At 39.2% G+C, this 14,077-nt stretch overlaps 1 protein-coding gene across 2 annotated transcripts in view; it reads right to left on the reverse strand.

Annotated features, from left to right (window-relative positions):
• Window positions 1-14,077, reverse strand: part of lmtk2 (lemur tyrosine kinase 2) — a 49,172-nt gene that overhangs the window by 18,945 nt on the left and 16,150 nt on the right. Inside the window, exons 1-6 of one of the 2 annotated variants that reach the window (XM_018761836.2) lie at window positions 13,661-13,869; window positions 10,471-10,589; window positions 10,177-10,327; window positions 8,158-8,231; window positions 6,838-6,956; window positions 6,072-6,159 (exon numbers count right to left, since the gene is read on the reverse strand). In XM_018761836.2, coding sequence (XP_018617352.1) covers window positions 6,072-6,159; window positions 6,838-6,956; window positions 8,158-8,231; window positions 10,177-10,327; window positions 10,471-10,589; window positions 13,661-13,766 — 657 coding nt within the window. In that variant the 5' untranslated portion in view covers window positions 13,767-13,869. Of the gene's footprint in view, window positions 1-6,071; window positions 6,160-6,837; window positions 6,957-8,157; window positions 8,232-10,176; window positions 10,328-10,470; window positions 10,590-13,660; window positions 13,870-14,077 lie in introns of those variants that run through there. The other variant, XM_018761837.2, reaches the window with a different exon arrangement.

The raw sequence follows: 14,077 nt of genomic DNA on the forward strand, positions 1-14,077 counted from the left end.
TCACATGAGTTACAGGAATGTAGAACTGATTAAAACGTTTGCATGCTCTCCTATCTAGTTACCAGATTAGTCACACAAGTGCATATGTAGCTGTCTAGTTATGTGTCAGCAACTCCAGCACTCGGCTACCTAATGACAGAAAGCCACAGAAAGCAGCAGATATGCTGCTACTAAGCCAGCGAGCTTCACTGACCATAACCTGAGCACAAATCTGACAAAAGAAACCCGGTGAGCCAAATCCTGTGATTACTGGTCCTGATCAAGGTGACCCCCATGAATAAACTGTTTACTGCAGAAACCAAAATCATTTGGTTGACAGCACAGCTAATGTAAGTGATCCTTATTGGATGATGCATCAGGTGAAACCAACTATCATCTGCTTTAGTGTTTGCAAAGATTTATGTTTCAGTGGTCTGTTGCTTTTTGTCTTTAACATGCAACACCACTGTACCTGCTTACTGTTCACTCAAGCCTCATCAGTTACAAAACTGGACATGCAAAACAGTACAGTATGCAGCTTGTGCACCCAGTCAGTCAGAAAAGGGTATTGATGAGTCAGTTTTCACAAAATATCTAAACATCCCCTACCCAAAAATGTTGTAATACTGCACATTCAAGTTTATTTACTAAATATGTACACCTTTACATACAAGGTACACAGCATCACATTACCCATTTTGCAAGTTTAACCCTCTCCACACAGACACCGCAAATTAGCATTCGGCTGGTACAGATTTTTCCTACTACTACTATTAATTTGGCCCCAGAGGGTTAAATAATTTGAGTCTCTTCTTTCAGGAGTAAACATAACCGTGTTACTGTTAGCTACAAGCAAAATACACACTCTGTTGCATTGAAAAGGGGTATATAAGCCATTGTAGTGTTTTTTTCACCGTACAGGACCCTGTTGTATGAGGTCTCAGTGTATATGTTACCTAATTAAGTAACAGTTCACAGCTATTGTGAGAGCTGCTACATACACAACCTCATAAAATCTGTGGCTCACACCAAGCCAGCCTTGTGCAGTGTTTGCAGGAGTGCCAAGCCTGACTCAGTAGTTTGAAAGCTGGTCCAAAAACAACCTGCTGCTTCTCGCCTAAATACACACAACAAATACAGTCTGCAGTACAGTGGCTGTGTAACAAAACTCTTGCGGGGTGGGGGGGAGCCTGGAGAGAAATTGCAATGCTGTTAGTGGGGATCCCAGGGCTCCTGCCCCATTGTTCCATGGACTTTGCCTCCTTTTAATACAAGAGCCCTTGTCAATACAGACCTGGAACCCCCCCCAGGCCACCACAGAAAAGCCCAAGCAGAAACCTGAGGTGGAGAGAAGTGTCAATCATTACCGTAGCAGCTGGCACCCAGTAGAGCTGCTCCAGTTGCATAGGGCAGCTATATTTCTGTCCAAAATGCAATGAGTCAGGGTTACCGCTAGTAACCAGTTCAACACATGAGGAAACAGAGGGCTACTGCCGTGCTCTCAGGGACGTTGTTGTTGCATCGACAACCTGCGGCACCACAACAACACTTTGGCACATCCATAATCGGGAAGAGAATGCCCGATGTCTAAAGTAATTAGAGTTCAATTACACCTGTGTCATGTTTGCCATTCAACAATTTGACGAGCACGCGATGGACCAATCTACCCGGAGATAGATTACAATTTCTATTTTCACACTCATGCCACAGCGTTAATCACTTTAAGTGCAGAGGATGTGTTGCTTCCGGGGAAATTAATTGTAAAACTGCAGTCAATTTCTTGTCTCAGATTCCAACGATGATGGGACAAACAAATAAAACTTGCACAAATACTTAAGATATTAAACACCTCAACTCATTAGTTCTACATTAATTACTATAAGAAGTTTCCATCGATAATGGTCTCCAAAATTAACAGCAACGATCAGAGTACAATCTGAGCTTCTAAGGCTGAGGTTCTTAACCTTTTCCAGGGCATGGACCCCATTTAGAAATGTGATGAAAACTAAATACCCCTCCAAGAAAAATGTCTAGAAATAATTTCAGAGAAACCACCCTCGGTTTATTGTACTGAAAATTGTCTACCTTCACACAGAATGTCTGTAATACCATGGTAACGTTGCTTACCCAATTTTTAAGTTTCACTTAGTTACTGTGTGCCATTTTCACATAAAGCCTGTTCTTCACAGACTCCCAGTAGCTCCATGTTAAAAATTCCTGTTCTAAATGTACCAAATAATTCAAGAAATTTCAGATAGACTCACAAAGTAATTTGTTAAGGCAGTGGAAACCCGAACTCTTAACACCCAATCCCTTGGGAGGGTTTAGAAGGCCCGATGAGTTATATCTTATATTCACACCATCTCCCTTGGGAAGAAGCCAGACCCTCTCACCATATCAGCAGTCTTAAAACGGTCAAAAGGAAAGGCTATGGCTGAAACTAGCAATGTACCGATATATATATTGGCTGTGTTTCAAAGATATCTGCCCCTAAAAGGCCAAAATGGTTGAAATTCATTTCTGAACTTCTGTACCACCTTTAACGCTGTCCCTCTGCCACACAGTCAATGAGTTCCACACGGTGAGAAGATAATCATCTCAGCAACTACTTCACATCAACAACTGGTGTCATGTAAGCTCCTTCCACAATCTTCTCGATACCTGGCAACTCGAAGTCCAAGAATGTCTTGGTCTAGGCAATGAGGTATAACATTCCTATAAACCCCTTTTTGAAATTAAAATTTGAGTGAACAGTTCATTTCATGTTTGATTTCTCAGGCCATCTACCTCATAAACAGCTAAAACCCCCCTAGAGAGTAAACCAGTGCAATACACAATGCTGTTTATATCTATTTATCACATCATATCTCTTACTCACATTCCCTTGCATTTGTATAGAAAATACCTGTACATACATATAATGTACCATGACTATTTTTGTATATTGTGTACTAAATATTTTTTTTTATCCTTTATTCACATATTCTATCTTCTCATCTGTGTCTTGTCACTGTAACCGAGACAAATTCCTTGTATGTGTGAACATACTTGGCAATAAAGATCGTTCTGATTTACATCATTTAATCAAACAGACACTTTTGTAACTCAAAGCAAAGAGAACTGCATTTCACAACGCAGCATTAGATATACACACATACACACGATTGTGAAAGTTAGTTTGATCCCACCACTCTATACAATTGCGCCAGACAGAAAACACAAAGGTGATTCTGAGAGTGTGATGCAAATTCATGAAGCTGTTTGGACAACAGGAGAAATGTATGTCTGAAAGACATGGGTTCTGAGATCTTTCATGAATGCTAAAAGGGATTCAGCAGTTCTGGGAGAGAGAGGGCGTTAATTTCATGCCATCAGATCTATTAAGAATAAGATGTAGCGTGTAAAAGTTGAAAATGCAGTCACTGGCACAAGTACCCAAAACATAGTTGGCGATATTTTGTTTTTAAATTACAATATGTGAAATTTGCAAAGAACGCTGTCCATGTGTAACCACATTTACAAAAAAACACTAAGAAATTAATTCTAATTTTGCCTAAATTTTAAAAAAAAAAAAAAAAGCAGGGTGATTCATTAAAATGAATATCAGCTACAGTTAAAATCTGCAAAAAAATAAACTCAGCAGCTGCTATATTCAAGCGTGCTGGAATTCACGAAAGCAGCTGCTGACAGAGGGCCGCAGAGGGAAACACAATCCACGACATAAGACGACCAGCTCAGTGGAACACTGCTACTGATAGTCCAGGTGGCGTTATGAAACATGCACACCGCTAGACAAGATCACCTTGAATGGTCCAACAGCAGCATACCATTGTCAACTACTGAAAGAGCTTCAGTCCAGACTGCACATTCAGCTGATCAACAATGCAGCCACTTACATTTTGGTTCTCACTTTCTAATTAAATAGGATTTGTGAAGTTAACTTGGTAAAGAAATTTTCTGGTAATACTTTAACCTGAAACAAACTGTAAACATAAAAAGAAAAAAAATGAAAACTTCTCTGTAAAGTTAAAGGTTAGGAGCAACAGTGAGTGAGTTTTGTTAATGGGAAAGAAAACTGAAAAAAGCATTGCTTCTTTCCTTTGAATATAAAGGAATCAACCAGCCCATTTTGTGCAATTTAATTTCAAGTGCTTAATTTTACATGTAACTAGTTGTCACTCTTCCTTTTTTCGAATTTTTTTTGTTACCTACGCAAAACGCAAAAAAAAAAAAGGTAATCCAAAACAACTTCAGTATCTTGAACTTCACAGCCACTCGTTCTTCCTCATTAACCCTAAATTTTCAAAACATGTCATAATTCATATCATAACTCTGATATTTTGCCAGCTACAGGGGTTAGCCAGCAAACATCGGTGCTAGGAAACCAAAGCATTTTGCTCGCTCCAACAGATGTAGCTGCTGAGCTTGACACCGGAAATGTTATTTTCCCCCCTCCTTTTGTCAGCTTACAGGGGACAAGTAATACCATTAAGTCCAATTAATGTTACTATAGTGTTATGGATAGTTTTTTTAATAGGGTTAGTTTTTTTAATGAAAGTACTATTCTGTTTCAATACGTTCCCGAACAGCATTTGTATTTTTTGTTCAGTTCAAGTATTTGTCATATGGATATTAGTGATTACTTAAATTATCAGTCTTCTAAAACAAGTTATGATCTTTCAGTTACTGTATCTACTCCTTTTGTAGTCATTTATGCCCCTTATATCTGTATCTGATGCCAGTATCCTTTAATCTGAGTATACCATATGAGAAGGGAAGGCACTGCCCACATAAAGACTTTTCATAGCTGGAATATGATGAGAAAAGTGTGATAGAGACTGTAGTACAGTGTAGACAATCAGTTTTAACAGTCAGAGCACAATTATCATTAGGAATGCCACACCTAATTCCATGACAGTGATTCATTTTTAAAATCATAATTAAAATTATGGTTACAACACAATTATGGAAACAGTAACAGAGGTCATTTGTAATTTTCCTGTTGGTATGATTAACTATAAATTTTATAATATCTTGTATGTCTTTTTGTTTATTACCTGCCTTCCTGAACTACAATATTTTCAAGTTAAATTGTTTGCCGTCGGAAAAGACAAACTTTACAGTTTTATTTGCCTGAAAAAATTCACCGAAAAAAAATCTGGTGCTACTGAAGGGAAAAGTAAATTTCTTAAAGTTAGTGTGGGGAAGAAATAAATATAAACATAACCCTGAACTCTACCATTTTGCGATATTCTAGATAAATATCCAGAAGCGGGCTGGGGAGACTCAAGAGCTTATAAAGTCACACTTAGGAGGCAGGGGGGAAAGAAAAAAAAAAAAAATCATAAAATCATAAACTCATACATTTGTGGGCAGGGATTGGTACTAATACAGGGTGTGTGAAGTGTTCTGTAAAAGAGGCCTGTTCCAGCTGAATCAGAGAGTACCATCTGCAGGCCTGCATCACAACCTGTCAGTTAGAAATAGATTCTAGTGTAACTGAGCCTGAGGGTACAGGGAGAACACTCGCCAATAAGATATTTAAAGAAAAAAGCACGGTCAGTATAACTACAAAAATATTCAGAAAGTTGCATGTTTTAACAATACACAGGGAGAGTTAAGTATTTTTGTTAATGGAGCTGGTGAGACAGCAATGGCACTGATATCATGGAAAACAGCAGAAACCTGATGAGGTGCCTGACTGACAGAAGAGGTAAGAAGAGCTTGCTTAGTTCTCTGAGATATTAGGCAATCTGAGAGCTCACTGCTGTAAACCCCACACAACTGAATGCTCCATAAGGACACTGAGAAACGACCAAAATAGACAAAAAAAAAAAATTCTGACAAGTACAACACATCCAACATAATGTAGGCCATCTTGACCCTTCAACACTTTATTGGAAGCAAAGCTTTCCTACTAAACCAAAGAAGTCAATGATTTTCCAAGATTATGACTATCAGCAAATAACCAAACATAGAACAGACACTACGTACAATTTAAAACACTATGCAATTTTTTAAAATACATACAATATATGTCTCATATACTCCAGCATGTATTAATGGATGGTTAATGAAATTCAAGCACTTACCAGCTCACAGTACTCGAAGACTGAGAGGAAAGGAATGGCCTCCATGCATTGTGCCAAACACTGCAGGATGTTGGGATGCTGCAGAACTCTGAAGGGCAGCAGTCCATGTGTTATAAACAGGCAACACACAAAGTCTCTGCCAAAATTCACATACCCAAGATGCACAATGAACACACTGAAACATTAAACATTGTCATTCATTAGTATTTAGCCCATGTCTTTGTCAATAGTCATATTCTAGACACACACACACACACACACTCCTATTCCCCTGAAACCTATCTTTTGACTGTGGGAGGAAACCTGAGTACCCAAAAGAAACCCCAGACAAACATGGAAAGAACATGCAAATTCTTCAGTCTGAGACAGATTTGCACCTATGTCTGAAAGTACAGCATAGGCACCATGAGGCACCACTATCGGCTGCACCAACACGTCATTCAGTTTTACTTTAGATACAATGAAAGGGTGCTGCTTAACAGCGTAGCAAGGAAACTTTTAAACTAAACATAACATATATAACTCAGAACAATGGAATCTGAGCTTCACACTTGCTACAGTTTGCAAAGCTAGTATGCCGTTAAGCAGGCTCCATATCACTCTAGTAACATGTGTGGTAAATTAACTACAATATTTGTTATTTAAATTTAAATATATTAGTTTCAGCTACAACATACAACTACTTTAAGGTGCTAAATATTCATAAAACTAAGTCCCAACCTCTCTCTCTTTACAGACACAGAGCCAGGTTTAACTTCTTACTCACCGATATGGGTCCGCTTGCTGTAGGAAGTCATTTTGCTCTTTGGCACAGGCATTAGCCTTTAGCTCCTTGACCACAACCCTGGCCACTCCTGGGTCTGAGTAGATCTCACCGAGCAGGACCTGGAGCAAAAGGCAAAAGAAGATTAATTAAAAAAAAAAATAAAAAGGAAAACAGGTGCAAGAAAGAAAACAGAACTTTTATACAACCGCTGCATCCACCCTTCCATCCCCTCCCTACCAGCAACTGCTTCACACAGGAAACACGGGCTTCCTGCAAACAAGCGCCAGCGTGTGGAAATGGACAAGGCCAGGGGACGGGTGCATGGGAGGATGTTTAGGCCACAGCTTGGGACCCCATCCTGCAGGGTCCAGAAAGGAGGGGTATGCAAGCCTCCATCCTGAGGAAGGAGCTCCAGGAAGGAAGCCCACATCACTCTGGTAATCAGTAATGACCTACAGGAGCAGCCGCTACAGACCAGCACGTGTGCATACAAGGACAAAGGCCATACACAAGCACACTGCACAAAAGCTACAACAATGAAAAAAAGCTCAGCTCCAAAACTTTCAAGGTCAACGTGTTCCTGCTCCTCTACTTTTGTGCTGATACTCATACAACTTCACAGCAAAAACAAATGAAGAGATGTGTGACCACCTTAAAGGAGAAAACATGACAGTCACAATACAGATTAACAAGCCGTCTAATATCAAAGCTTCTGGCCACCAGATGCACGACTGGATATATATATTAATAAACCTCAGCAACATTATGAAATACTTTTAATACTTAACTCACATCAAACTGTTTTGTCATTTACTGTGGATAACTTGAAGCCATCTAGATTTTTTGGATTTTTTATGGACAAATACAATAGTTCAAATAGAAAAATGACAAATTCTGTTTCAGTGTAAAAACAGAACTTAGTCACATGATAAGTCATGATGTTGGAGCCTGGTCTATATCCATTATTTAGTACTGAAACAAATTTGTTTGATCTATCAACCTAAAGGCTATGTTACATTTAAATAAATTTTTTTTTTTAAAAATTGAAAAAAAATTTTAAAAAACTAATGAGCTTACATCTGGCTTGAGAGTGAAAAGTGAGAAGTGAAAATGCCATGGGTTTTGTGCTTGCAGTAGAGAAGTTTATTATCTTACAAGCTGTGTCCTCAGCAAAAACGTGCAAAGTACATTGTAAACAATGACAACACATGTTCTATGATGGCTTTGAGACAATAAAGGCCCTTGACGCAGACATGGCTAAAATAAGGCGATCTGGAAACTAAATTCCAAGCAAAGCAGAGCCAGACAGGAAGTGCATACCTTGCCGAACCATCCGCTGCCGATTTCCTGGATGTAACTCAGACGGTGACGGGCCACCTGCAAGCCTGTGGCTTCTGAAATGAGAAGAGGCAGCGCTATGTTTCTCCATACTGTATAGACAGTAGGGCTGGCTCGTCCGCCACAATGAAGCTTCTCAGACATCACAGTTACACAAGCAAAGCTTTGATCAACTTTCACAGCAAGCTGTATATTTCAATGTCAAAATTCATATTAGGCATCTGTGCAAACTGTATCAGGAAACTGGCTCCTGAGAAAGAGTCAAACAGGGCCAACAAGACCTATTCATATTACTGGTGCAAGGGTACTCAGTATACTACAGTAAATCTGAGTTATCAAAATGACTGGAATGAGATCCTTGTATGTAAATTAATCATAAATTCAAAACACTGACAAAACCTGCAAGTAACTTATCACCGTTGGGGTTGGCACCCTTAACTCTTTAAAAGAATAAGCGAAGTCCATTTATAAGGTTCCTGCTGCTTCACAATGCTAGGGGGGGGGGAGAGAGAGGAGGGAAAAAAAAAAAAAAAATCCTTCTCCCAACTGGTCAGAAGAGTACAAATCTGATTATGAAAAAGCAGGCTCAGTAATAACAAAATACAAGCAGCCATTTATGAATTCTTATATTGACAAATTTGTTGCACTGAGGGGTGTCCCTATAACAGGATTGAGCTGAAAGTTTTGTAAATGATTCTATCATCTACATTACTGGGCTTGAATTTTAAATGAGGACAGCTTGTAAAATAGTCAACTGACATTTAAAGTAAGAGCCATTAAATTAAGTGTTTAAAACAAGCATACTCTTAAACCAAGATTATAGGTTCCACAATAAGTACAACTCTGCAGTTGCACACTGATATCCCAGCAGCCAGATGGGAAACCCCTGGAGCAACAGCCAAGCTAAAACAGGATGTTTACTGGAAAACTGAGCCAGGGATTGTCACTGAAAGGTTTTACATCTCTGTAAGGAAGCACATGAGCAAAGATGGAACCATGCAGTACATGTGCCTAAGCCAAATAAACCAGTTATTCTTTGGTCAACTGGCAACAGGCCAGTGTTCTTGCACTTTGTCCCCTGTTTAATGTCAACTCGGAGACAGAAACATATATGCACACAGAACTTTATTAGACCTGTATGTGCCAATGGAACATACAAACACTACTACAGAACTTCCTGTTCTTTCCACTGAAAATACACATACTTTAATGTCATTTTCCTGCACCAGTTAACAAGACATCCTTTCTATTGTTTATGCTTAAATGTTCTGCGTTTGTTGGCTGTCAGCTACACAACCAGTATCGAGTCCTGGTCCAGCCAACCCGCTGTGTATGCTGGTTTTTGTTTAACTTGGATTTGTAATTAACTTTGACTCAGCTTTCCAGTGAATGAATTTCACGAAGTAAACCACCTTACAATGGAATCTGAGTTTCACACTTGCTACAGTTTGCAAAGCTGATATGTTGTTAAGCAACTTCCATGTACTTCTAGTAATGTTAAAGGCATTTTTTGACATTTACATTAAATGTGTTTGTGTTTATATAGCTCAATTTTAACATGTGTTGACAAACAATTTGCTCGCAAGTACCTGGCAAGCAAAGTACTAAAACATTGCTTACATGCACAGTAAACACTATGCTACTCTGTTCTTTGTGGCACCATGGTCTCCGGAGAAAGGACATTTTGTTCCACTGTATACAAGCTACATGGAGGAATGACCATAAAATCCACTTGAACTTGAGCATGTCCGTCTTGTGCAGGGAACTGACAAACTGAAGATGATTTCTATACAATTAACCAATTTTTTGAAGTTTGATTATCTTAAGCTGAGTGTACTTTTTTTTTTTTTAAAATCAACTGCATCATACACATTTAAGCAAAAGTAGCACTACAATTCCAATAAAAAGTACTTCTGATCCTGAAAGAGCAGTTTAATATACAACCACTGCTTCTAGTAAAGAGCCAGGAAAATGTTTAATTTAACTGGGTTTTATGCTCACGTGTAGTTGTCAATAGCTGGAGGTGTGGTGGTCCAGGAAGTGCTATTGGGGGCACAGCCAAAGTGTAGACCTCAGCACTTGAGTGCATGGAGGGAGTGTCCTCAGCAGGGGGTGTGAAATCCAGGTCATCCTCAAAATGGTCTTCAAACTCCTAGGAAACAAAAATAAAAACTGAGACTAGTGCAAAACATATGAAGGAAAATACAGAAAACCAGATAGCAACACATATTGTGACTTAAAAGGATCAGAGGAGAACACAAAGAATATATGCATACATTTTTAAGAGACTCATACCTTGAAGTTGATCTCCTGGCCCTTGCAGCACGTAACACAACTGACCAGCAGAACCACCAAGGCCACCAAGATACATAGAGATACAGCCAGAGAAAGATACACCTCATATCCTGTTGCTCCTGAAAGGAAAAAACAGAAGTGTTGACCTAAATTATTCAAAGGTTTGAAGATTCATTTGTTACACATTCAAAAGTACAATCAACATTCAAATGTTGTACATATGCAGCTATATCAGCGACATATTAGCTAAACTGTTCATTGATGCACTTCCAGGGTAAGAGAAGTAAAAAAAAAAACAAATATTACATTAGAGATTTTAGAAATGTATACATTGTGATACCGGGAAAAGGATAAACAAATTTCACCAATGAATTCATTGTATGAGTGCTGTCAATAGAAAAGCATCTGCTTGGTGCTCCACCAAGAGGTCAATCACCCATGTAGAGTTAGTATACGGTAAACAAGCAAGTGAAGAAGAGGATTCTGGGGGAAAAAGAAACTGAGATTTGGCAGCACAGTGATCCTAAAAAGGTGACGTGCCCAGCTATGACAAGGCAAGGCAGAATAAAACTACTTATTTTACCAACCACTGAAAAAATGCAAGTCTCTTAGAACAGCAAAGGTTTTTCTTGAAGCAGTTTCCACTATATTTATACAAAATTTGCAACCCGAGCTTGTGAATGTTTTGGTTTTTAAAAGTCATCAGTTATGGTCCTTGTGGATTAAAGGATAAGCTTTTTCCGAGGAGAATACTGAAATTACTATATTTAGATTTTGACTAAAACGATTGCACTACTCATACCATATTAAAGTGTACAGACTAGCTGGCAAGTCCAAAAAGACTTCTACATGGCTTTAAAATCAACCTCAATTTTAGAAAAGTGAGCATCTGTATAAAAAGTTCCATTTATGTGCTCATGTGCAAAACCACAAAAGAAGAAATTAGCAATTTGTTAAAATGTATCAATCATTCAGCACTCAGAATTCCATGAGTGATAAGAACTTAAAAGGGTAAAGCAAAATGAAATCATTTTGACAGGCAAAAAAACAAAAACATCTTTACTAAAAATATACATTAGACTGCTTCTCCTCAACTGATATTAAAGGAATAATAACAAAGTTCAACTAATTCAGCTTTAAATGGTTTCATCATATGATATGTTCAAAGTCTCAATCAAGGTTGTACTTAAAAAAATAACATATAAAAATAATAATAAACGCTGCCACCCTCAGCAATGGACTGTACCACTGAACAGTGACTGTTACTATAGCCACCTTATGCACAGGGTTTTAAGCACTTCATAATTATCATGTCAGGCACTGACAGCTTCATTCAAAAAATTACATTAGTCATTCCCGATTAACCCTACCTAACACCGTTTCAATGACTTGTGTTATACAGTGCCTTAAGGATGTAACATATACAGCCGAAGCATCGCAAGAAAAGTGTTTTTATAACACAAGGTGAACACAAAATTTAGCCCATGATTTTTCAATCCACCAAAGAAATAACAGGAAATAAAGAAAGCAATGAGTGTTAAAAGTGTAGTTGTAACAGATATGGCATAAATTGTTATGAATTGCTGGAATAACACAAATTCTCTTTAGGAGATGCCTTAGGTGACATTACACACAGTTCGAGTTGAATTCCTCACCAATCAGATCTCATGTGAAACAGAGCATCGTCATGGGAGTGCAAGTCAGGAGAATAATGTGGGCACTGCCTTTTCTTTTTTTTTTTCCCCTTTTAATTTTTTTATTATAGCTGTACTTTTCTCACCATTGTTACAGGACCATGAGGTTAAGGAAGTTAACCAAGGATGTGAACTGAAAAAGCACATCCGCTGCTACAATGGGAATTACACAGCTTTCATTCACAACTTTTGTTTTGAAATTCAGTAGTTGTAAACATACGAGAACGAATAAGAAAAACTGCCCGCATGTCGACCACAGAGCCCTGAACTGACACTGAGAAGTGCAGCAATGTTTATTAACGTTTATCAAGCCTTTTCAGAGGTGCTTTCCTCCAAAGCGACATACAATTCAGAGGCAATTTAATAAAGCATGCTTTCCAAGACCTCGTTAAACTTATCCACTACATGTCATGTTAATGCACATAATGTTGTCAGTGACAGCAACGGAAGTTCAGTTTTCTTCTGGAAAAAGACACTATTCACAACCAAGAGTCTTCAGCTAAGGAGGTTAATATTTACTTTGTCCTGATGGTGCATGTGGTTTCGTATAAAAAAAATAATTAGCCAGTGCTTATGTCTAAAGGTCACAGGCTTGAATCCCACCTCCAGCTGTATTACCCCCCTTGTGCAGAGCACTTACCCTAAACTGCTCCAGTAAAATTACCCAGCTGTATGGGTAAATAATTGTAAGCAGCTTGACACTAAGTCACTTTGGAGAAAAGAGGCAACCAAATAAATATATGTAAATAATCTAGTTGGGTATAACTATAGGGTGCCAACACAAGCATCCTCAGGCTGACAGCAGGCAGCTGTAAAGTGTACCATTTCTCTGAGTGGCAGAAACACTGCAACAACACACCGTGATGCGCATAAACAGCACGAATAGCGAGAGCAAAGACCAAAAAGGCCCTTGACCCAATTCACAGATTCTACAGAAATCCATCAAAGCAGCATGGGAAGCATCACCGGCTGCGCTGAGGGAAACCAGGGCCCCGCATCATCAGCGTTGTTCATACCTGCGCTCGAAACACACATTCAGCGCCCGCGACACGCCCGCAAAACACACTTCCTGAAAGGCACCTTAAACAAAACATTTCTGATAAATAAAAAGCTTGATAAAAGGAAGCAAAAAAAATTAAAAAAAATTGTTTTCCTAAGTAACTCTCATCAGGTAGAGCCGCACCCCAAAAAGTCTTGCCCCATTTCCAAGTGAACTTTGTCTGCGGGTGAAATATGGCCTGACCACAGTTCTGTCAACCATAAAAGTGGCAAAGGACACAGCGGTGTGGACACCACGCAGCATATGCCAGGACAGACACAATGACAATGTGCTTTCCTTCAGGGGAAAGAAAGAAAACAAGAACAAAACAAAAACTCCCCTGTTTCACCACACACTCACTCAGCTGTCCAACAGAAACAGTTTCACCTGGTCGCGCCGACGACGCGGTGTGAGGAAACAGGTGTGTGAGCGCTGACGTCCTGCGGAGGAAACATACCTGCACGATCTGAATGCGGAAGCGGCGCACCTTGGACCAGCAGCAGCGGCGGAGTCCCGATGATGATAATGATCGCACACAGCAAAAGCCCATAACCGTTCTTCATCCTACCCGCCTGGCTAGCTGGCTAACAGCAGCTACTCACACTCATCGTCAGCAGGGCAGCGAAGAATCAACAATAAATAAGTCGCCTAGTAGCTGGGTGTGTGAGAAACTAAGTATAAACAACACAACCACCGCTCAGGGACCGGGAGTATGCGCATATTTTTCGTCCTTTCTTAATTAGTAATTACGACGTTGTATTCTACGTGGAAACGTTAACAGCTCGTTAGCCTGTTCTATAACAGCCAATAAGGTATAATAAGCCAGGTCACTGTTAGCCTCTGACTGATATGATAGCTTCAACTAGCTAACAGA

Source organism: Scleropages formosus, chromosome 20 (assembly GCF_900964775.1).
Source record: "Scleropages formosus chromosome 20, fSclFor1.1, whole genome shotgun sequence".
Classification (NCBI taxonomy): Eukaryota; Metazoa; Chordata; class Actinopteri; order Osteoglossiformes; family Osteoglossidae; genus Scleropages; species Scleropages formosus.